The sequence below is a fragment of the Oncorhynchus mykiss genome, chromosome 6 (assembly GCF_057628025.1).
Source record: "Oncorhynchus mykiss isolate SJ-2025 chromosome 6, ASM5762802v1, whole genome shotgun sequence".
Classification (NCBI taxonomy): domain Eukaryota; kingdom Metazoa; phylum Chordata; class Actinopteri; order Salmoniformes; family Salmonidae; genus Oncorhynchus; species Oncorhynchus mykiss.
Window position 1 is genome coordinate 40889166 of NC_143027.1, and position 24578 is coordinate 40913743.

At 41.8% G+C, this 24578-nt stretch overlaps 2 protein-coding genes and 1 long non-coding RNA gene across 28 annotated transcripts in view; 2 read left to right on the forward strand and 1 right to left on the reverse strand.

The window, feature by feature from the left end:
* On the reverse strand, positions 1-16768 carry cdc14b (cell division cycle 14B). Of its 23 annotated transcripts, none has more exons than XM_021606502.3 (17): positions 16427-16737; positions 14041-14131; positions 10108-10183; positions 8737-8829; positions 8494-8570; positions 8197-8263; positions 8002-8064; positions 7828-7915; positions 7290-7520; positions 7044-7182; positions 6626-6788; positions 6403-6500; positions 2941-2985; positions 2540-2662; positions 2082-2229; positions 1624-1689; positions 1-1341 (listed from the first exon to the last, which is right to left on the reverse strand). In XM_021606502.3, exons 1-17 carry the CDS (start codon positions 16530-16532, stop codon positions 1321-1323), a joined length of 1695 nt encoding a protein of 564 aa, XP_021462177.2. In that variant the 5' UTR covers positions 16533-16737; the 3' UTR covers positions 1-1320. The 23 variants fall into 23 exon arrangements, 20 of the variants coding, with proteins under 20 accessions (XP_021462177.2, XP_090094063.1, XP_090094066.1 ...); XM_090237937.1 differs by having other exon boundaries at positions 7044-7164; positions 16427-16734; XM_090237940.1 differs by having other exon boundaries at positions 7044-7164; positions 14436-16697.
* LOC149982853 (uncharacterized) lies at positions 15562-22097 on the forward strand. The gene is made up of 2 exons (XR_016496674.1): positions 15562-15654; positions 18898-22097. It is a non-coding gene; the product is annotated as an uncharacterized LOC149982853 (long non-coding RNA).
* A 1484-nt stretch (positions 22098-23581) lies between these two features.
* fbxl17 (F-box and leucine rich repeat protein 17) overlaps positions 23582-24578 on the forward strand; it is a 322953-nt gene continuing 321956 nt past the window's right edge. For 3 of the 4 annotated variants that reach the window (XM_090237947.1, XM_090237948.1, XM_090237949.1), the window contains exon 1: positions 23702-23969. The gene's annotated coding sequence lies outside the window, so the exon portion shown is untranslated. Of the gene's footprint in view, positions 23970-24578 lie in introns of all 4 variants that reach the window. The other variant, XM_021606509.3, reaches the window with a different exon arrangement.

The window sequence follows — 24578 nt, forward strand, 5'->3', positions numbered from 1 at the left end:
GTATAATTAGTGGCATTTAATTTTAGAAAGCTGGTATACTCCATGTGCTCCGAGCAGATATATAATGCACGATAATTATGAATGAGATGAGGCCCCTTTAGGACCATTTTGTATGTAAGACTGATTACAATTGATAGCATGGTTGATCATAACAAGTACAAAAATATTTACAAAGTACAAATACATTTTTCAGTATATCAAAATGTTGACTTATTTACAGTTTAAGTACAGCAGCTCAACAAAAAAAGACAACCGACTAGAAGCTTCACTGGAGAATGAAAGAAAGCTGGAGCATATTAAGGGTGCTATTCAGTCTGCGTCGCTGAAGCGCTAGAAACGTAAAGATCATTTCTGATTGAACGGACATATGCAGAGTTTACCGTGAATGCAGTGTCTGCTAACGCGGGAACATTGCCATTCAATTTCAATCAATCGGGAACTTTGAACTTCCCGCGATACGGATTGAATAGAGCCAAGTGAAATACAACAAGCGAAATTAGGATTTACAACTCTGGAAAAACCATTGATTATTTAAAAAAAAAAGAGGGTGGCATTGTATTACTTCTGTGCATTACATTTCTGTCTATAACATTCTGAAAGATGCTCCCCAAAGAGCATACCCCCTAGAGTAGACATGGTGCCGACATGAGCTTTTCCGACATGTTCAAGAGGGCCGACATGAGCTTTTCACAAATGATTTCATCTACAAAACACCTCAACTTCCAAACAGCTGGACATGACCTGATCTAGATCATACAACAGGTTAAGAAAAGTGGACGGTGCCTACCTCTGGAGGACCTACACCAAAAAAGCAGATTGACAGTCTGATGGTTCAGGATCAGCCTGGATTGCTATGGCAACCTTCTACTAGTATGTAAACAAGCAGGCAACAAATGTGTGAAATGGAACTCTATTCCCATTACTTATGGCCAGGACTAATGTATAGAGAACAGGGTTTCATTTTAAGATGCACACAACCTTTTTTAAATTTTCTTCCACGATAAACAGTGAAATATACAATAAAAGAAGTGCCTTTTGATAAAGAGAGTTGGCAAATTAATTCCAAACCAACCAAACATGGTTTACATCTTAATCATATCTGATAACTCGTTCTTCCCATTCACAATCAGAGGCATCATTTCCTCATCGAACATCATCCCTTTATCAAAAATCGACTGGACTGGTTCAAGAAAAAAAACAAAAACAGCCCCTTTTAAGAAATGAAAACAAAATCTCAATTTTTAGGAGCTGTAGGGTAGACTTCTACAGGAGTCCACTCTTAGAATTCCGGGACCGGAGGCTCAGCGCAGTAGAGGAGCTCTAGCTTTTGGTATGGAGTGACTGAAGGGACAAAAAGCACACAATTACACCCAGGCAGAGAGAAATGGGACATTCAGATAATACACCGCAACAATACTACAATGTATTCTATTCATTAAAGACCCTCAAGAGGGGTTACAAAAACACAATATGCAAGACTCTACTATGCATGCAGTCAGTCTATTCTAATCTTATAAAGGACTTAGAGATGTGGGCAATTAAGAGTGCAGGTTGTCTGGAGACACACAACAGCATAGCTGAGCAATGAGCCATACAAAAGGGATAGAAAAGGGAAACGGATACCATAGTCTCGTTAAGCGCATTGATTGTAAAGAGCATCGAGTTCTCCGTCTTCTGGACACAGTGCGTCTGTTAGGAGTGAAAATTAAAAAGTAAAAAAGGGTGAAAGGTAAAAGAAAGGGTTATATGATTGATTCCCCAATGACTTCTCAGCAGAATCACCAACAGCCAAGGAGCAAGGAGACACAGTGTGAGCAGTAAAAGCCCAGAGAAGCGATAGCCAGTCATACTCCTGAATCATCCATTCCAGCAGGACATGCAAAAAGCCATAGGGAGTGTAAAGAGCTGGAGAGACTGTTCAAGTGTTTGAGCCGGAGTGTCGGAAGCCTAGAGTACAAACAGATATAGAAGGCGTTTGCTCATATGAAATGTAAAGTTAAGCAGACCCTTGGTGTGTGGGGGACCCGCAGAGTAGGAGAGAGTGAGGTTGAGCCCAGAGAAAGGGTTGAGGAGGGGCTTGCCTTCCGAGGGGCCTGCAGCATGTTTAGGTTGGGCAGGTTGACTGTGTCTCTACGGCAACAACTGGGCTCACGGCACACTGGCTCTCTGTCACTGGTCACTACATGCATGCTGTCTAGAGACCTGGCTAGTCTGGAGTGGCACAGGGAGCTGGCAGAGGAGGGAAGGGGTTCATCGAGTCATCATAAACCATGTATGGCTAAGGCTCATTCTGTCCAGTTTACTTCACAGAAGTAACTATTTTCTGTATGACTGAGTATATATAACCTTCAAACATTTGACAGAATATTCAGCTAACAAATATGAGAAAGAGAGCAAACTAGATCAGCATTACCTCTGACAAATCCTAACTTGAGTTACCCACACCGTATACAGACTTTCACATTAATATTGCACTGCTGTCGATGAAAGTACTAGTTGGAATTCAATAGTACGGCTTATTGGAGACATTGACACTAACCTGCCCCCCACACTATTGGCAGGCAGTGAGGTTCTGGTTCTCTTCCTTTTCTCGGAGGCATCAGGGAGATGGGAGGGGTTCACCACAGCTTTACAGCTCTGCCCACTGGACTGAAGGAGAATCCTGGAGCAGAGCGAGATCACATACTTAGAGAACGGACAGACTGGTAGGATTGTCAAGCGCCTGCCGGCCGAGAGTATTTAGCCCCTCTGAACAGAGTGCCGGCCGTAATTTGTAAACCGATGCTACACGTAGAAACAGGCGAACATGACGGCCTTCAGTTGCCAACGGCGGGGGGTTTCTTTAACACACCACGTCGACAGCAAGTGAACAAGCGGCCCCATATTGTGCAGCCGGACAATCGGTCTAGTTGAGTTCTCAATCAGGAAGCGTTTAAGTACCTTAAAGACTGCGATGACCTGCTGTGGATGTTTTTTTCTTCTTGTCTGTAAACACACAAACACACACCATATTTCAACATCAACAGCAAGGGAGGGAGAAAGACAGACAGGAGGAGATCGAGACCACACAGCTTGGAGATGCAGAGACAGAGAGAGCAAACAGGCAGCAGCCGCAGAATAATCCATAACATTCTAAGATGGTGAGCATTACATTTTCTCCTGGCTCAGAGTTTGATGCAAAGTTGAATGTGAGGCAAAATAAGCACTTTGTTGGTTATTCAGGTGCTGGAGGCTTGCCAGAGGTCAAATATAAGCTGGTTGTAGCACTTAAATTAGGAATTGGATCAATATTGTTGGGGTGGGAGTGATTTGCATTGGCTTTGCTGATATGCAGCTACTGGTAAAATGATTCCAAAACAGAGATTCAAGGAGTGAAATATATAAGCAGGAAGCGGTTATTACTGGCAGTGCTTGAAGTTAAAAAGCAAAAAAAAGCATTTCCAAAACTCTCCAAGACTGACAAAGGCTAAGTAACACATCACAGAAACGTGATCCCTACTCTCCTCGTTTGCAAAAAAAAAGTTGGTTGCAGCCAGTTTGTGACAAAACTTGTACCAGAACTCTGAAGGATATTTAGAAGTGTAAAGAAAGGTGAGGATGGTGGACGGGAGGGGGGACACCGGCACATAAACTCTTGAGGGGGTTATTTAGATGAGGGGGCACACTTACAGCATTCTCAGTTAGACTCCGGAAGGGGGAAGAGTTTTGGGGGACGGGCGGACAGGAGAGCTCAGTGAAATCCTAACCCGTCTATACAGAAATGCAGGATGGAAGAAGGGAAGCCATACACAATCCACCACAGGGCAAGGCTACACAGGGACGAGAGCAGCATGGCTACCAACCATCTAAAGGAGGAGGGGGAAAACATCCAAACAGAACAGAAACAAAAACATGACAGAAAGAAGCATAGACAGAGAGACATCCAGAGGAGAGAATCTCACTCGTTCTTTTTTCCATTGGAACTGGGTCAGGCTTACCCAACAGCAACGCCCCGTCCTGAGTCCTACTGTACATATCCACTAGCCTGGGCACCAGACCCTTTCCACTTCAGCCAACTGGTTGTGATCTTGCTTGACAAGGCAGCAAAGTGGCATTATTAAATGCTGAAACAGTTAGGCACCCAGGCTACAAAATAAAATAAAAAGTAAAGTCTTTTCACCATAGCAGAAAAGGTACCTGCTAAGTTCACCAATTCAAGTCTCACCACCTCCACAAGTTCTTGCATTGATTTTACACAACTTGTTTTCCACAGCATGCTAAAACGGTTTCCCCAAATGGTGGTCTAGTGGCGCATTTCAGAGTCTACCAACTCCGGTGTTTGTTATAGCCCTAAGTATGGTTCAACATTGAGAATCAGTAAGGAAACACCAAAGCTTGCTTCCAGTTTACTCTAAAAGACGGACTTCAATGGAGAAGGCAATCAAGGACACGGTGCAAGAACAAAGGCACCTCCATAGGCCTGGACAACAGAAGAAAAGCTTCACACAACGTGTGTTTGACTGTGTAAATACATCACCTAAAAATAACTGGGCTTATACACCTCTTAGTCCAGAAGCCCAAATGTCGTCTCGAGGAGTGTTCTCACAGCGAACACCAAGTGCATTTGACAGTCATGTGCAGGATACACTCTGGAATCTAGAACATAAACTGTGCCCGTGAAAGATACTGGCGGAAAGAAACTGAGACTTTCATGAAAATAATTAGCAACATCATTCTCAAGACATGAATACAATACGCTGATGAAAGTGGCCTATGGTGATTGGACCCTTACTACGACAAGAGTCAATGAGGGATTCTTGCAAGATAAATGTGGGTTTGGTTCAGTAGAGAAGAGGATTTTTAGGCAGGAAGAAGCAAGGCTCGGACAGTGGGAAGGCACTGACCCAGTCACTAACACAATGGAAAAAGAACAGCCATTTTACATTCAACCTGGCCCAACACTTACAACATATTAGGTACAATACAGAGGCCATGCATGTTCAAAAGGTTAAATCATGCTTTTTTGTGAGTCATGCATAGGAGGTAAAAATAGATCACACGTGCCCACAGTCAATGTTGCATTATCCATTTCAGTCCCTTTCACAGAGAAAAACTAAATGGTAGCTAGACTATGCTGGAGTAAAATAATAGGAGGGCAAGGTTTGGGGTTCCATGAATGGCCAATCTCAGAGCATATCACTGTATCCGTGACGATGGAGAAACCACATTCTGTTGAGCAGCTGTCTCAATCAATAGTATGAGTAGACCTCGGAATCCCTGTCTACTGGAGATTCCCAGTTCTCACCCTTGCTAGCCTGTGCATATCAAAGCAGCACGTGCCCGAGCAGGTGACCAAAATCATTCATCACATTATCCACCCACAGGACACCATATCGTACTGCAGTCACCCAAAAGCCATACATCCATTGGCATGGCGACCATTTATACGGGAAGAGGAAGCTAGTCAGACAAGAAGTGACATGCACTTACCTCCATGATACAAAACCTCACTTCCTCTCTCAGTTTTTCTCTCAGTTTTTTTCCCCCCTCTCTGTCTTGCTCTCTCTGCTACATTTTGAAAGGCAGACAATCCAGACAGCATTCTGGCCACACGGTGCCTAAGAGGCTCCAGCAGTATACTACCGCCTGCCTGCCACGGGATAACAAAACCCACAGCCGTAGGTGTTCACAGAGGTCGACAAACTGTCCTCCATGTGGGCACCAACATTTTCCACAACATTCGCATTTGGATTCTCAGTGGAACATGACGCCCATTAAAATAGTAAATCTGGCGCTCATTTAAATAGTGCCATGTGCCCAGCCCATATGGGCTTGTAAGACACTACTTTCAGTCATTCTACATAGCCAACTTTCTCATCATCAACAATAGTCAATCAGTGTTAGAATCATGAGTTGCAGCTATTGTATGGTTTTGAGGCAGACAATGAAAAATAAACCATGATGACTACAAGACCAAATGCATGGCACCAACAGAACAACAAGTGGACTGTTATTGCAACCCAAAACCTGTATTTACAACCCATAGTACAGTAATGTAATGGTAATGGGCCAACTATCATTCGGCTAAAATCAAATCCTTGCCACCCAAGAATGAATGGGGGAGCATGAAATGACATCAAAAAAGGAAACTACAATACCAAATGATCTCAAGTTAGAATCCTAATGAAACCTCAACTTTCTTTGAACATCAATACAATGAATGACTTGGATAACATGACTACAAAGCCAGTTCCTACCCCCCTCCCCTAATTACAATTCTATGAACTTTAAGGACAAAATAAACCCATTTAATCAATTCAATAACTCAACCAAATGCAGGGAATTTGGGGTTCACTTATTTCAGTGTCCTGAAACAAGTCAGTGTGATGCATGATGGGAGTTGAAGGTAGATGGGATACTTACGATAGGGAGCCTGTGGATGCTCTGGCCTGTCTCTTGCTTTTCAGGGCTCGCAGTTTATCACCCTGCGTGATGCCATTCATCTCCTCATCGTCATTATACTGAGGGAGATGTAAGAAAACGTGTAAAAAAACGAGGTACACAGACAGAGGAATCCATTAACTCACTGTTCCCTCCCTCCTTTCTTGACATCAAAGTAACCAGACAGGATTTCCAAAACTCTTACCAGTTCCGCCTCCTCTTTCTTTGACATCTTGTTCTTGTTGCTGCCATTGATGGTGATGTCATCAACCCCCGACAGGATCCTGGTGACAGCCAGCTTGCCGTTTTCCTGCTCGTTCATTTTCTCCCGGAACACGTCGCCCTCCGACCACAGACTGCTCTGCTTACTGCAGCATAACGGGAAAACAGAATTCAAGTTGCACAACTCCCTACAAAACATCTTTGATACTGATTCAACAATTGATACTCAACTCAATCCAAGATGTCCCAGAACTGAAACACTTGAGTTGAATTGGGTGCGTTAGTGCTGGGTTGGAGCTTGTCTGCCTGTGGCTCTCCAGGACTACAGCTGGTGACCACTGATCTATACAGCAAAAACCTTCACAACAATGGATTGAATCTAGAGAAAATCAGACACATACTCTTCCACAAAGTTTTGTTGTGGTCCGATGACTGATCCGGGCCGGCAGATCCGCATCCAGGCGATGGCCTCAGCCGCAGTCAGGCGGTAGTGCTTCATCATGTAGCAGCCTATCAGGGTGCCTGTTCGACCCAGACCAGCTGAAAAACATTAGGATCCGTGGGATATGTAGTGTTTGATCAGAGTGACGCTGCCAATCTTTCCCATTCATTAGGACTGGAGCGTGAATGTAATGAAGTAAATGTACCTTTGCAGTGAACAGCAATAGCTCCGTCTGCGTTCTCACAGATGTTGAGAAACATCCTGACGATGGAGTCGTTTGGCGTGCTCCCGTCCACGAAGAAGAGGTCGTGGTGCTCGAAGCCCATGTCGGTGAAACGCTTGGCGTCATACATCTTCTTGTTGAGACGGACGATGGTTGTGATATTGTGTTTCCTGAAGTAAGGAAAGTAGGCCTCGGGGGCATGAAGAGGGTAACCTGGAGAGAACAAAATGTTTTTGTAGAAATTGTTTTACTTCTGCACACCTGGAGTCACATATATTTGTACACGGCATGTAGGGGGGAGTGTACGCCTGTAAGTTCTGTGACTGAAATGCTTCATGTTTTCGATGTCCACTTTGCAAGTATAGGCTACACAGTGTAAGGGAGTTCATTTGCCAGTCATTCTTAGCGGGGAAAAGATCAATGTGGCAGCGTGTTCCACATTGGTATTAAAACATAGAAAATGCAAACATGTCCTTACAGCTCAGATTGAAGAAAGCTAATCTGGAGGGTTTCAACCTACCGTTCTCCATTTTGCTTTTTGGATGAGGACCGCTGAACGCTAGGAATTTTCCAGGAACTATCCAGTTGAAATCTCCATTTTCTGCTCTCTGCAACAAAGAGACACAGACAGACAATTACGAATCCTTTGTGTTTACCCAAGTTGCATTCTGAAGTACGATAGCGATAAACGTACCTCGTAATGTTCGTATTCCTCCACATCAAACTGGGAGAAATCAAGCCAGCCAAACTGCAGAGCCTGGAGATACATTTTATGGGAGTACATTTCATTTGGAGCATGGAACACTATGCAAAATGTGTTACATTTCATAAAATGTGCAGCTGCAAATGAACTTGTTAGACTAACATCGGACTGACTGAAGCGTTGTACCTTGTATATGGCGCACAGGCAGTCTAGAATGTTCAGATTGTACATGCAGGTTCCAAAAGAGGCATCTCTGTTCAAAACAGACAAAACAATTACATTTAGAAACAATTCAAATCCATCTGCATAAAGCATTCATATCACATTTATAAGGACTAAATAAATACAGGGTCATAAAATCTTAACAATACGACGTTGATCAATTGTGATTGGCACTACTTTCTAATGTGTGCTCTTGAGGAGTTTCTCTCTCTAGAAGTTCTGTGTTTGTATATGTATGCATGTATTTGTGTGTGTGTTTACCTGAAGGGTAAGTAGGTAGAGTTCCTGGACACCAGTAGGCTGTAGGCTTCCTCTGGCGTCTTCTGAAGATGCATCACCTTCAAACAAACACAGGCCAGCATTACGGAGGACCGACTAACGGAGAACAGCAGCGACATTATAATGAAGATTCACAAGCACTTTTATTACCCGGTAACACACAATCTATCACTGGTTCAGGGCTATCAATCAGTATGACGTCTCTGCCGAGGGAGAAATACTTACTGCATATGAACCAATGAGATAAGCAGCGTTGGCTTGTTTCTTTTGATCTCCACAGGTGTAGAAGACTATCTTCTTCTTTGCTAGTGTGCATGACTGCTCCAGACGACAACAAAATAACAATTAGCCAATTACATTTAAGTAATTTTGCAGACACGCTAATCTAGAGTGACTTACAGTTGCAATATGTAACTTTTTGGGCGACCCGACCAAATTCACATAGAAATGTGTGTTATAGATCTGTTATTCTCAATGAAAACAAGTCTACGAAGTGGTAGATCTGTATGTGCGCTATTTTATGTTTCTTTTTTGCATCTTTTACTTTCAGTTTTGTACACCAGCTTCAAACAGCTGGAAGTATAATATTTTTCCGCTCTGAAAAATATATTTCACAGCAGTTTAGACTGTACAATGATTCTCTATACTATACTTGCTTGTTTTGTCACAAACTGAAATGAGGCGAACTATTAGAATTTTAGTGACCAGGAAATGGTGGAGTGATTTCTGCATAGTGCATCTTTAAGTGCCTTGCTCAAGGGCACAGAGATTTTTCACCTATTCAGCTCGGGGATTTGAACCAGCAACCTTTCGGTTACTGGCCCAACGCTTTTAACTACTAGGCTACCTGACGCTCATACTGCACATCACTACACAAAACAATCCTGATCCCTGACTACGACAGTCAGAACAGTATAAAAAAAAGTTTTTCTTTTGTCACAACTTTTCCATATGAGATTGTCTTACACCAATAGGCCTAGGCCTGCTATAAGTCAGACTGTCATTAAGTTGTCCAGGACTGGATTAGGAGATCTCTGAACTCAATGCTCTTAGTCTCTCTAGACATGCCGAGTTTCCTCCCAAAATGTTATAATATTCCGGTTTAACAATAGAACTTCAGTTTGGCATAGAGGAACTGCGTCACGACCTTATTCGCTTGAATAAAATACTAAATAGTAGCTAGCAAGACGGAGATCACAGAGGTTATTTTTTAATGAGTGCATTTCGCAAGTGGCTAGTTTGAATCAACTACCTTCACTAAATCCACTGCAAAAGGTTTTGCCTGCAAACTTTGGTTTCGAATCCCGACATTCTGGCATGTCTGCCTCGAGATTTGTTGGGAGAGTTGTCTGTCTGAAGAGGACCCACCCCAACCCCCCCCCCCCCCTTATCAAAGATGGCGAAAAAGTACAATGCTCTGCAAATCATGAGTTCTAAAACCCTTCCAACATTCTCTTCAATAATCTACAAACATTACCCATTTCTGACTAGTGTGACATAACTTCTGTTTGGTTAGGCTGAGAGAACAGTTGACTATCAATTGACCAAGTCCTCTGTCAGTGCGTGTGTATGTGTAAGGTTACAGAGTTCCTTTACCTTGAGCTTTTTAGTGAGCTTGCAACAGAAGCGATAAAACATGGCCAGGTTGAGCGGGCCAAAGTCTGCATAGAAGCTGGAGAAGAGAGAACAAGGCACAGGCAGGTTTGACTGTTAAAGTGAAGTTTCTTTAGACTGTTCAGAACATTGCAGGTCAATCAATAAATCAGCTTTCCTAAACAGGCCTATGCCTCTGATGAAGACCTAATGGGTGGAGACATATGTTACACTGTGTGTGAACTATCCTCTTTGCTGATGAACATTCATACTTGGACATCCACATCTGCTATTCATTAATGTTCAACACGTACAGTGCATTCAGAAAGTATTCAGACGCCTTGAATCTTTCCGCATTTTGTTACGTTACAGCCTTATTCTAAAATTTATAAAATATTTTTGTGTCCCTTAATCTACACACAATACCCCATAATGACAAAGTGAACAGGTTTAGAAGTTTTTGCACATTTATTACAAATAAAAAACAGAAATACCTTATTTACATAAGTATTCAGACCTTTTGCTAAGGGACTCGAAATTGAGCTCAGGTGCATCCTGTTTCCATTGATCATCCTTGAGATGTTTCTACAACTTCATTTGAGTTCACCTGTGGTAAATTCAATTGATTGGACATGATTTGGAAGGGCACTGTCATGAAGTTGGCCTGTTAGTCAGGTTTATAACCCCCATAAATCCCCCCCCCCTTCCTCTCTCTCTCTACTCTACAGAGTTACTCTTGGAAAGCCCTTTGTTAACATAGAGTCTGAAAACATCAAAAGGGTGGGGACCAGAACCATATTTCGGTAATCCAACCAGTTCAAAATATGCATTGGTACTTAAAGAATATGATATCAGATCAGTTGTCATCTGAGACATTATTACTGATGATAGGATGCCATAAACTGTATCTTGGAAAGTCTACACATTCAAGTTATCAGATTCACATGGAATTGTTGTGCAATTTAAATGTTTAAATATGAAACTATTTGTGAAGAGATGAAACGTAATTTTAGTTTCTAAATGAGAGAATTGGTTTTCATAAGTGAACTAGGCTCAACTCAGTGGCCCTGCCCATGTAACAGACATTGGTTGTAAACTATGAAACACGCCCTTCTCTCCACTACTATATAAGCCCTTTACGAAAATGTAACATTTGTGTTCCCGAGGACGACGGTCCATATGTTAAAAGGGCTAATATCAAACTACAGAACTAAGCCAACTTCAGCGTGAGCTTAAAGTATGGCAACTTGGTATGAACTTTGAACTCTTATTCACTAAAGAAGTGATACCTCCTAGCCGTTGAGTGAGCAGCAGCAGCTGTAAACGTGGGCTAGGAAGGGACGGACAAAGTATCTCTTCTACCAAACACAAGACGTTACTACAACGCATCTATTCTACCATACATTCTTCAGAGGACAGGAAGATCTCTGTTGGGCAACACAACCTTCCATCTACGACCAACCTATTGAAGCACAGCTTAAAAAATACCCTTGAATGAGTAGGTGTGTCCAAACTTGACTGGTACTGTATATCAGATAGCACATTAGATTAAATGCCATCCACTTTCACATTTCATTCTGTAGTCTTGGCATATACTGTATGTATGTATGTATGTATGTATGTATGTATGTTTTCTTGCCTAACATCATTATTTGGAAACGGTATATTGATGATAGTTTTGTTCTATGGAGGGGTGATGCAAAACAGCTCCAGGCATTCTATGCTTTTCTTAACTCCTGTTCTGATCATTTGAGATTTACTATGCAATCTGATACACGTCAAATCAGTTTTCTTGATCGTCTGTGAAGATAATGTTCTATACACTGATCTTTACAGGAAACCTACTGATCGTAACAGTTTGTTGAGAGCTGATAATTGTCACCCACTTCCCATGAAAAATAGTTTGCCCTACAGCCAATTCGTCGAATCAAAAGAATTTGCAAAAAACAATCAGATTTCGACAGAAATATGTCTGAGACGCAAAGAAAGTTCAAGGAGAGGGGCTACAAAAATGATCAGATTAATATTCAAAACAAAACGAGACCTTTTCAAGGTCAGTCTCGCAAAAAGACGCATTCTTGAGTTCTAACTACCCGCTATTCAAAGTGTTCTGAACAAATTAAGGGAATCGTTCACAAACATTGGCACATTCTAAAATCCGATGATAGTCTCGGTAATGTTTTCGGACCTTCCCTTGGTCGTATTCTCGTGGGGCAGAAATCTCAGAGACCAATTGGTACACAATGATTTACCACCCCAAGATATTCCTGAACAACGTCTATTTGCGCCCCTACTGGATAGAAATTACAAGTGTAATGGCTGTGCTCAATGCAATGGCACTTATAAATGTAGATTCTTCAAACACCCACAAACAGGGAAATCGATCCCAATCAAAGGTATTATTACGTGCTCCACTAAGGCAGTTATTTATCTTATAACTTGTCCTTGTGGTAAAAAATTATGTGGGTAAAACAAAGCGCAAATTAAAAGTACGTATCTCAGAGCATCGTAGCACCATTAGGTGCAAAAACTTGACCTACCAAGTTGAGGCCCACTTTTTGAAGGCCGGCCACTCGATTTGGTCTCTGCGTTATATTGGCATCGAACATGTCACCCTCCCTAGGAGAGGGGGTGACCTTGATCATTTATTGTTAAAACGAGAGGCCGCCTAGATCTTTAACTTAAAGACCCTTGCTCCCTTCGGTCTCAAAGTAGACTTTGATCTGAAGCCATTCTTGTGATTATTGTGACTTTGCCATTGTAATTGTTTGTAAGCCTGTGTAGTCTAAAATGAATCTATGATCGTATGCTATCCATTTGTTGTTTGTATGCTGTTCTTTGTATGCCATTTTAATATTTGAGAATTAACCAAAGATATTAGGCCACTCTTGGCCATGATTACAGACACTATATAAACGAGTCATCCCGCAGTGTTTGTGATTATACCCTGATGAAGACAGTTTGGCTGTCGAAACGTTGGTAATTACATTTTTGCATCTGAGCTCCTAGAGTGTGCGGCTCTCTTAAGTTTTCTGCTCCGCTAGCCAGCACCTCGCCTAAATAGATGTGCGTTTCTTTTTCTTCTATATATACACTGTATGTAAACATTTATTTTCTCAAATGTAAAAGTATATATTTTGTATGGTTTAAGACAGGAACAGTCATATACGCTCGCAGACACACCTCCACAATAAACATATCCTCAGCTCCTCTCAAGGCACACAGGTGTTTATTTTGACCGGTAGTATGTGTACACACACAAACATATTTCAATATTCATAAACGAATGTAAAAAAAAAAAAAAAAATATGAATACTACTCATATTAAAGAGCAAGCGGTAAGGCTTCATATTACATATTTTTGATTGTAGCACCTACAAATGAAACATTATGGAGTCATACACAGGAGGAGGCCTGGGTAAGGCCAAAAATACCAACATTTATTTATAATTTCTCAATTATGCTTTTACATACAAATGTTAAATAAATGTTAAGCTGCAAAGTCAAAATTGTCTATATTGTAAAAATGTATGAAACCACAAATATGATTTTTGGTCTTAATTTATGATTAGGCTTAGCAGTGTGGTTAAGATTTAAAAGCGGATTTCATGAGTTTGTGGCCGTGCCAGCTATAGTGACCACTTGGCAGGGCTCCAATTCATGAGTCATCTCAAATCCAACCAGGGCTGGGTTTCCCAGGGGTATAATCATTACTACAAACATTTGCAAAATGTTCAGTTCTGCAACCAAAACTATTGTTTCTATTAGCCAGATTTGGGTAGGTCCGGCCTGTTTGCCGAACCTTTCCAATAGAAATGCTAGTTTCTGTGGCAAAACAAAAAGTTTTGCAAATGTTTGGAGAAATGACTACACACCTGGTTTCACGAGGAATCACTCATATGGCCTATGAACGTCCTGTAATACAAAAGCACTTACTTTTCATATGACAGCTCATCATCTATGCAGAAGCAATGTCTGTCAGCTGTGCTTTTTATCTTCTGCTGCAGTACTGCGAAATACAGTTGATCTGAAAAATAGAAGGGGGTTTTAAAAGCTTTTTTGGCACACAGTCGTGGTCTTGGGGAGGGGGTGTTCTGTTCGAGTTTCATCATGGATTTGATTTGATTATGGACAGTCAAACAAACATGCAAAGTACCGTTAGCTACAAATTAATGCTTGTTAATTGTGCCGCACTTTGCGGGCAAAACAAATGGCACATGCCAGTTTGAATTTGAATTTCCTTTCCCCCGGAAATGTTTCGACCGACGGATATCAATAGTGCAACAATTTACAGTAGATAATATATGGTTTGCTTTCAGAACAGCACTTACCTTTAATGATTTCAATACTTTTCGTGACATTGTCCTCGGTCATTCTGATAGCGACTTTAGCCAACAATTAGTTTCAAGTCAAGTTGAATTAGTTGCAAGTCAAGTTGAACGGCTTGTTTTCACTGCAGTCTTACTATAAACGCGCCTAAATAATAACGAAAACGTCTAACATACAGTCCAGCACAATGGCCTACACACTCATTAAAGAAAAATATATTTTCTTTATCCCATGAAACTAAAACGCCCCACAGAAGCGAACAGCAAAATGTGGTATTTTCTACCCCTCAAATACTAAAAGAAAGTGAAGCAAATATTTTTCTGAAGTAGCATAATGCGTCGCTGGGCAAGGTCTATAAATGTGTCTGTCTCCGTTGAAAAAAATATACTGATATGACAAATTAACCCTCAACTTGCTTAGTGACAAAAAATAACAGGCCGCATAGACAGGCTACGTACTCTGCTCAAAAATAGTTTTGAAATAAAATCATAAGCACCACCCACTGCAACAATGTAATGCTCTCGCGCAACGTTATTGGTTCAATGAAACGGTGAACGCTACACTGTTGCAGGGTTGGCATGCCAATCATTCTACTTCACTGAACGAAGGACTGGGCGGATTCGATTATGTTGAACCACGGGGCACCATACCACGGCCCGTGACGTAAACGTCCAATGCACTGAGGCAGGAGCGCCCTTCTCAAATCTAACAGTAATCTGAGCCACTCGGTCATGTTGTTAACAATGCAACATGGTGAACCGTCCAGAAACATACATCCCATTTCCATCAAATAGCTTATATCTTTGAATTGTCGAACTATAACTAATGCAGATAATACGTTTTTATCAAAAACAATCACGTTTGCATGTGAAAACAGAGAATCCTACTCATTACTTATCGTGCTTAATAACGTCCCCTTTGTTTTGAGCTGACTTCGCCGTGGACTTTGAACCTGGCGTACGCCCGGGTGGTTGCCCCGTTCCAAAACGAATGCAATCAACTTTCCCCCTGTTAAAAACATGCGTATCGGGTGCCCGGGCTATATTAATCGAATCCCCTCATTTTTAAAATTCTGCCTGGGAAGACATTCGAGATTCTAATTGGAACGATGCCCAAGCCGTTGCTAGGAGAATAGATTCGCGCGGCCAATAGAAATGCATCTTCTACTTTGACGGAACACTTACATTGTAGTCCTCAAGTGAGGGATAGTTGGAACAACCGGTAAGGTTTGAATTGATTACAAACATTTTCTTACCAAGTTATTACAAAACGACAATGTTTGGTTGGTTATACACGGCTGTAGACTAGCCTATCATGCATTATGAGGTAACCCGACAAATAGCCTACAGTACACCCATTGTTTGTGTGCAAAAAGCTCGCCCATTCTCATTGAAAAATAACAAGTGAGACAATTTCCTTTAGTGTGGTTTGGCTTATAAAAACAGCCACATGATCAGCCTTTTGAATCAGGCAAAATGCATGTATTGTAGCCTATCCTCTTTTTTGGGGTAAACAGGAATTCTGCATCCTGTGATGCACATAGTCTGTGGCTCCGGAGTGGCGCAGCAGTCGAAGGCACTGCATCTCAGTGCTAAAGGTGTCACTACAGACAACCTGGTTCGACTCCAGGCAGTATCACAACCGGTCGTGATTGTCCCATAGGGCGGCGCACAATTGGCCCAGCGTCCTCCGGGTTTGGCCGTCATTGTAAATAACACTTTGTTCTTAACTGACGTGCCTGAAGGGTATGAAAATGCATAAATTGAGGTAGCTGACACGCATAATATGTAGCAAAGTCAATACTATAGCTTATGATTAGGAACCGATGGTGTCGCCATTTTAGATAAAAAGCTGCAGGGAAATCAATGGTAGGTCTAATAGTCAGCAACATCATAAAATCTGCATTCAGACACTGCAAGGCCAGCGTAGCCTACGGTCTATGTTCCAAACTCGCTCAATGTAATCTACGAAGGGTTCATCCGCAATTTCTTACCTGATACACTAATGTGAATATCTGACTTTAGCTCCGCCTCCTCTCTCTGAGCTGCACGGCGCTTTTTCATCGACTCAGGTCGCCTTTTTTCGCTTTTGCGCTTCATTCTTGTTTTTATGCATGCACTGCGAGCATCTCCAAATGGCACAGTGAGATCTGTCTGCCCTGCGGTTGTTTTAGTTTTCGGTGCTTTATAATGTCGATCCTTGCTTTCCAGCTAGGGTGTCATCCGAAGCGCAGTTGTTCGCTCTTGCTCAGTTTTTCCTTTGGTGACGTCTGTGAGCAGGGCAAGTTTCTGAATCCCTTTCTGTGACGTAAGACGTTGCCTGCCCCTCAGTAGTTACTGTTATTATTATTATGCTGCTTTTCGACTGTTTATTTAATTTATTTAACCTTTATTTAACCAGGTAGGCTAGTTGAGAACAAGTTCTCATTTACAACTGCGACCTGGCCAAGATAAAGCAAAGCAGTGCGACAAATGACAACACAGAGTTACACATGGAATAAACTAAACATACAGTCAATAACACAATATAAAAAAAAGTATATATACAGTGTGTGCAGATGAGGTAAGATAAGGGAGGTAAAGGCAATAAATAGGCCATAGTGGCGAAATAAATACAATTTAGCAATTAAACACTGGAGTGATAGAGACTGGAGTGATAGATGTGCAGAAGATGAATGTGCAAGTAGAGATACTGGGGTGCAAAGGAGAAAAACATATATAACAGTATGGGGATGAGGTAGTTGGATGGGCTATGTACAGGTGCAGTGATCTGTGAGCTGCTCTTACAGCTGGTGCTTAAAGTTAGTGAGGGAGATATGAGTCTCCAGCTTCAGTGATTTTTGCAATTCATTCCAATCATTGGCAGCAGAGAACTGGAAGGAAAGGCGACCAAAGGAGGAATTGGCTATGGGGGTGACCAGTGAAATATATTTGCTGGAGCATGTGCTATGAGTGGGTGCTGCTATGGTGACCAGTGAGCTGAAATAAGGCGGGGCTTTACCTAGCAAAGATTTATAGATGACCTGGAGCGCCGAATATGAAGTGAGGGCCAGCCAACGAGAGCATACAGGTCGCAGTGGTGGGTAGTATATGGGGCTTTGGTGACAAAACGGATGGCACTGTGATAGACTGCATCCAATTTGCTGTGTAGTGTTGGAGGCTATTTTGTAAATGACATCGCCGAAGTCAAGGATCGGAAGGATAGTCAGTTTTACAAGGGTATATTTGGCAGCATGAGTGAAGGATGCTTTGTTCCGAAATAGGAAGCCGATTCTAAATTTAATTTTGAATTGGAGATGCTTAATGTGATATAACATTGTAACATCAGTGTTATACCAGACTAGCGTATACACCCGTATGATATATTAGGATAATTGTGTTTCCATAGCCAGGGCTACAGTTTATAAAAGGCCACAATTTCCCGGACCCTAGGCAACAAACTTTTTCCACCATGTGTGCAACTTCTGCAAGCACCTATGCTCTACAGCTCTATGCCAGTATGCAAAAGATTACAATGCATGCAATTATGGAACGGCTTTTGGGTCTTCGCATGTCAAAAAAATACATGTCAAATTAGCTTGTTGACCAATCAGGACCTGAATATGACTGCACATCACATAATAATTTAACGCGTTCATGCATTTTTTACGTAGTTATTACACATGGATTACACTATCACTCGTATTTCATCTGTCACAACCTTGTTTAACATTATCTAGTCTAAATATGGCATGATTCCACCAATTGTCACCTCTGCACAACTTTCAAAGACGTACTTTTATTTTGAAGGCAAACCCCAAATTCCACTATTGTGCCTAATCCTTATTGTGGCTAGCTTCACAACATATAACCTGGTCCGGTCGAGCCTCACTAGCCTGATAAAGCTAGCTGGCTGCTTATAGCGGTAGCTTTGGGCAACAGGGTTAAGTAGCTGGCTAGCTATTTATTTTCATGAACTGAAGTTCAATTTCAATAGTTGAACAACAAGTGGCTACCTAGCTAATACTTACTTACAATGATTCCTAAATCGTTGCTAAGAATAATGAAAATGACTGCAGTTTCTACTGGTCATTGTTTTCAGGCTGGTTGTATTGGTGCTAGCTAAAAAAAAAAAACTTAAACAAAAAAGTATTGGTGCTAGCTAGGTACCAAGCTAAAGTCTCAGGATGGTAAGTTGGTGGTTGAAGATATCCCTCTAGTGGTTTGGGGGCTGTGCTTTGGCAAAGTGGGTGTGGTTATATCCTTCCTGTTTGGCCCTGTCCGGGGGTGTCCTCGGATGGGGCCACAGTGTCTCCTGACCCCTCCTGTCTCAGCCTCCAGTATTTATGCTGCAGTAGTTTATGTGTCGGGGGGCTAGGGTCAGTTTGTTATATCTGGAGTACTTCTCCTGTCCTATTCGGTGTCCTGTGTGAATCTAAGTGTGCGTTCTCTAATTCTCTCCTCTCTTTCTTTCTCTCTCTCGGAGGACCTGAGCCCTAGGACCATCGCCAGGACTACCTGACATGATGATTCCTTGCTGTCCCCAGTCCACCTGGCCGTGCTGCTGCTCCAGTTTCAACTGTTCTGCCTTATTATTATTTGACCATGCTGGTCATTTATGAACATTTGAACATCTTGGCCATGTTCTGTTATAATCTCCACCCGGCACAGCCAGAAGAGGACTAGCCACCCCACATATGCTCTCTCCAATTCTCTCTTTCTTTCTCTCTCTCTGAGGACCTGAGCCCTAGGACCATGCCCCAGGACTACCTGACATGATGACTCCTTGCTGTCCCCAGTCCACCTGACCGTGCTGCTGCTCCAGTTTCAACTGTTCTGCCTTATTATTATTTGACCATGCTGGTCATTTATGAACATTTGAACATCTTGGCCATGTTCTGTTATAATCTCCACCCGGCACAGCCAGAAGAGGACTAGCCACCCCATATAGCCTGGTTCCTCTCTAGGTTTCTTCCTAGGTTTTGGCCTTTCTAGGGAGTTTTTCCTAGCCACCGTGCTTCTACACCTACATTGCTTGCTGTTTGGGGTTTTAGGCTGGGTTTCTGTACAGCACTTTGAGATATCAGCTGATGTACGAAGGGCTATATAAATACATTTGATTTGATTTGATTTAAAGCTAGCTACCCCAGAAGTTGCAGTCGAACAAATAATGCAATGCTTTAATTATAACGGTTTTTTTTTTCATGCGTTCGGGTACCTCAGAGCACCCCAGGTCACCCCATGGTATTTGATGATAATTATTAAGTGGAGGTCGCTAGTTACAATGGTATCTTCAATCTAGCCTAGCTTTTAGCTAAATAGCTAGCTGGTCTGCAGCGCAAGCTAGCTTGACTTGCTATAAAGTTAGAGAAACAAGTTGAGGAAAAAGTAACTAAACCTGGAGTTATATGTCACCTGGAACAATATATTTATCCTGTCTTGAATGAAAAGGTCAAAATATATGCAATCTCTGAAGAGAGACAGGCTGTCCTCCATCTTGTGTTACAAACACTACACATCTAAACCCAGATTCTTATTTACAATTATGGCCAAACTCCACCCTATGGAACTCACAGTCAAATGTGATATAGCCTGGATTCAAACCAGGGACTGTCAACTCTTGCACTGAGAGATACAGTGCCTTAGACCGTTGCGCCACTCGGGAGTCCAACATCACAAAACTTTTTGGAACACTTGCAAAATAGACCAAACAGACCAGGTCAGGGTCAGGTCAGTGAGAGAAGTGAAACATTCTTCCTTAGTTGTTACTTTTCTCAAATCTAAAGGCACAACCTTGATTCAAGCCAATGTCTTAAGTAGTTGAACATGTTATTACTCCAACCTAGTAAAGTACTTAAGTAAAAATACTTTAAAGTAGTTTTGGGGGGTATCTGTTCCACTCCACTACATTCCTAAAGAAAATAATGTACTTTTTACTCAATACATTATCCCTGACACCCAAAAGTACTTATTAGGCTAAGTATATTTAAAACCAAACACTTAGACTTTACTAAATCAGTATTTTGGGTGACTTTCACTTTTACTTCAGTTATTTTCTATTAAGGTATCTTTACTTTTACTCAAGTATGACAACTGGGACCTTTTTCCACCACTGCTCCAACCTCATAAAAGTCACAAACTGAAACGTTTTCATTTTCGTCAAAAAACAACTTAATATCGAAGCAGTGCCTTTGATTTGACCTGCACACCCACAGTTCGGCGCAAGACGACCATTAGCCATTTTTTTGGGACCCAATTCGAAACTCTTTGACCTCCATACAAAAACTCCTTGATCGGTGGGCGAAACAACAAAAAACGCCACCTGCTGGAGGGAAACAGATTTTCAGCCTAGTTGGGCCTCTTCCTCTTTTGTTCCTCCATTCATCGCCCAATGGGATTCCTATATCTTTAACTAATATCTCCGATGGGGCTGAATGTGGAGACACACATATTGTACAATATGAGGAGGAAATTATAACCATAATAAAGCTTTCCAGTTTCACTGATTCACCACTCACCCACTGGAGATGACTGATGCCATTGTCAAAAGCCTCTTGCTTGTTTTACTTTGTTTTACTTTGTAAAACAAGGCTGTTCACTTAATAGGCCTATTTGGAAGTTGATAACAAATTTGGTAGCCAACAAGCAGGTTAGTTTTCTCTTTTCAGCAGGAGCCATTTGCTTTCCAATCTGTGTTTTCCCGCGATTGTGTGGTGAATGAAGAAAAATTGAGGTTATTTGTTCTTTTGTTTTTTGATATGGAGTCTCTCCCTACTCAAGTGCAGTTAGGGTATAGTAACTACAGAGTCCAAGCTTTTATCCCAAGTCCAATACAGTGTGATCATTGCAAAGCTTTTGGTCATGTTTCAAGTGTTTGCAGAAGGGAGAAGCTGAGATGTCCAAGTTGTGAAAAAGACAATAGTATGTGTTATAAAAGTGATGAAAATGTGACAGACACGTCTTTCGAATGCCACACAAGGGTGAAAGAGAATGAGGTGGCCAAAGTCAGGGCTATCCAGTGCATATCATATGTGTGGATCATCTGCTACGGTCCAACGCCCCAGCAGAGACATGCCGAGAGAACAAGAACAATAACGACCCCCAGGACTATTCTCCTGACTGTGGACGTACGGGAGAGACAGAGCCTGACCTTCCACCCGAACCTGGCCCACCACAGGAAGCCCAGGAGGAGCGGAGATACCCTATTCGACAGCGAAGGGCACCTAAAAAGCTTGACCTGTGAGTTGAGCTGGTTAAGGTGGTAACGGACAGTAAAACAAACACTTTAATATGTCCTAGATAAAAGGAAAGAAAAAGGACATTACCTGGGTTAGTTATTAGGACACAAACTCCATCTTCGGGGCAGAATAATCCCCTGGATTTGTGCTGGGCTCTGAAAAGTCTGCTTCAACCCAGTAGTTGAAAAATGTTTAAGAATGCATTGTTCAGATATTGCATTAGTAGTTACCTAACATATTTACCTTGTTCTCTGGGAGTTAAACACTATGGGGGAGGAGTGTAGTATCTGGGATCTACATCTGTTTATATTAGTTACTGTGCTGTTACTAAGCAGTAATGCATTACGGCAGTGTTACGTTACTACACCTAATAGGAAATGCACATGCGCACTGGGGTGCCGGGAACTGTAGAGCACGAGGGGTTTTGACTAAATGAAAACTAACTGTATCTCCTGCCTGGTCATTTCTCCACAACACAAATATTACAATATGCAGCAGCTATTAAAAGGGTTGAGGGTTTGGTGGTGGATAGGCCTTCACTGCAGGCTGCAGAGGTTGCCTTTCACCAGCAGGACCCTGACATTTTAAAGGTGAAGAAGGTGTACTTTGTGGCCTTTATAGCTATGGTGATAAATAGCTCTGCCAAGGTGGAAAGAAGGTCCAGGAAGATAGAAATCATTGTGGAAGCGGCAGAGCAGTTCCATGGGCTGAAAGATTTCTCGGTGAAGGAGTTACATGAAATATTGTCACAAACTGTACAACCCTCTCAGGCCCTAGAGCCTGAGGAGGGAGCTATAGAGAGTTGAAAGAAGGAAGTGGGAGTTTTGTTTTGTTAATGTACTATTTTTATTTGGGTGGATTAAGTTAGTTTCCCTATCACATATGGATTTACTTTTTACCTTGTTTTGGTTTCAACCCATCCAGTTGGTTGTAGTCCGGCATAAAACCCACAGAAGAAGGACAGATGGCTAAATTATAGGCCTACTCCTGGTGTAGTCTTCTGATTTATTTAATTTATTTCTGAACAGACAGCAGTACTTCTATAACTTTGGCAAATGTATTTCAATTCATCAGGGGTGCTGCGGCATCTCTAGCACCTTCCCCGCATCTATGATTTTTTAAATTGAACCTTTATTTAACTAGGCAAGTCAGTTAAGAACAAATTCTTATTTGATCACAGCCAGTTGTGATATAGATCGGGATCAAGCCAGGGTCTGTAGTGACTCCTCTAGCACTGAGATGCAGTTCCTTAGACAGCTGCACCACTCGTGAGCCCTTCTATAAGTGCAACGCTGGAGAGATGGGAGTTGGCTCGTCTATCAGAGCAGAGAGATCATAGAAAGTGAATAGTGAATGTCATTCTAGTTATGTGAGAGATACAGGCGTGATTCGCTCTCTCACCACAGTAATGGCCATGCATTGGTCTATAGGCTACAATGTTGCGCAAACCATAAACTTGGCAGGCCTAACGCCTCTATGCGTAAAATATTACTCTGCATAATCTGGATATGTGTGCAACAAAAGTTCAACATTCACCTTCTGCTACCATTTATGTCAAGCAGTTTACGCATACAGTTTGATGCATATGTTCGATAAATCCAAAGTATGCACAACACAAAATGTACTGCAACTGCCTCTGCAACGCTGTAAGGAAAACGCAGCGTTCCATTGGAAATGAATGTATTTCTGGTGTACCAAAACGCAATAATCCTGTCTGTGTAATCGAGCCGTTACTCGAATCAATTCATAGAATATCAGGCAAGTTTTCACATGACGTTTTTTAGGTGTCAGGAGGATTAGGAAGGAGGAGGCAACTTGAATTAACTCTGATTGTTTTTAATCAAATGTTTACATTACAAACGGTGACAATTATTTTTCATGCCAAGAGAGGTATCGAATCCTGGCAAATGGGTTCCGGAACGGAACAGTCCTAAATTGAGAGGTGCGGATCCGGCTCAAATTGAGAACCGATTGCAACCACGTTCCACAATTTTATTTCCAATTGTCATTCGCTACCCCCTTTTATACACAGTACAGTCCAAAGTTGACTACATCACGGATTGGTCACACTGGGCAAAGACTGACATTTGGCTCCACCAATAACAGATTGTAAATCGCGTTTTTGTCGTCTTCCTCTCCCTGCATTTATTTAGTCCGGAAGTGTTTTCTTTGGAGACCAAAACACCATAAAGAATATTTTACCTGAATTGTTGCCAATTTCACATTATTGTGCCCTGAAATTTTAACGCTATACTCGTCCGTGTGTTGCACGCGTGGATTATGAGAGCACCATTCGGAGGGGGGAGCACAGCGTGAACTGGTGAGCAGCAATACAATGTAGCTAGAAGCTAGCTATGCATCCTCAGCTAGTATCCGTGTTGCTAACTAGCTATCTATCTAAAACCCAGCTGATCTAGCCACTGTTTTACTACTAGCTACTATCCCGTAGTTTTACCATGTAGCCTATTGCTGGATATGTATTATTTAACAAGTTATTTTCATTTTCTATAAAGCAATAGTAATAGCTTGCTTGCTATTCTTCCATTTTAAACCCCAGGCTAAGTGTTTTACATGACAAGTCAGTTGTAAAGGCAGGCACTGTAATGATACACATTGTTGCAAAAAAGCATCGGAGTCCAAAACCTGCTTGCGCCATGTCAATGGTAATGCAAATAAACTCACAATGGATATCATTGAGTAAGCTATATCGCAATATATATACCAATGATTTAAGGCTGATGGAAGGTAAAGTTTATTCTGATTAATTCGTTTACAAGTCTTCCGTGCTACGTTACAATTTAATCTCTGCTCTCGCAAAAGTTGTATTTACAATGTAGCCTCCTAGCTAGTGAAACCAATAGTTGCAGAAATCATCTTACTCACTCACTGTCTATTGGGCATTATCATCACTGTACAAACACTAGCTAAC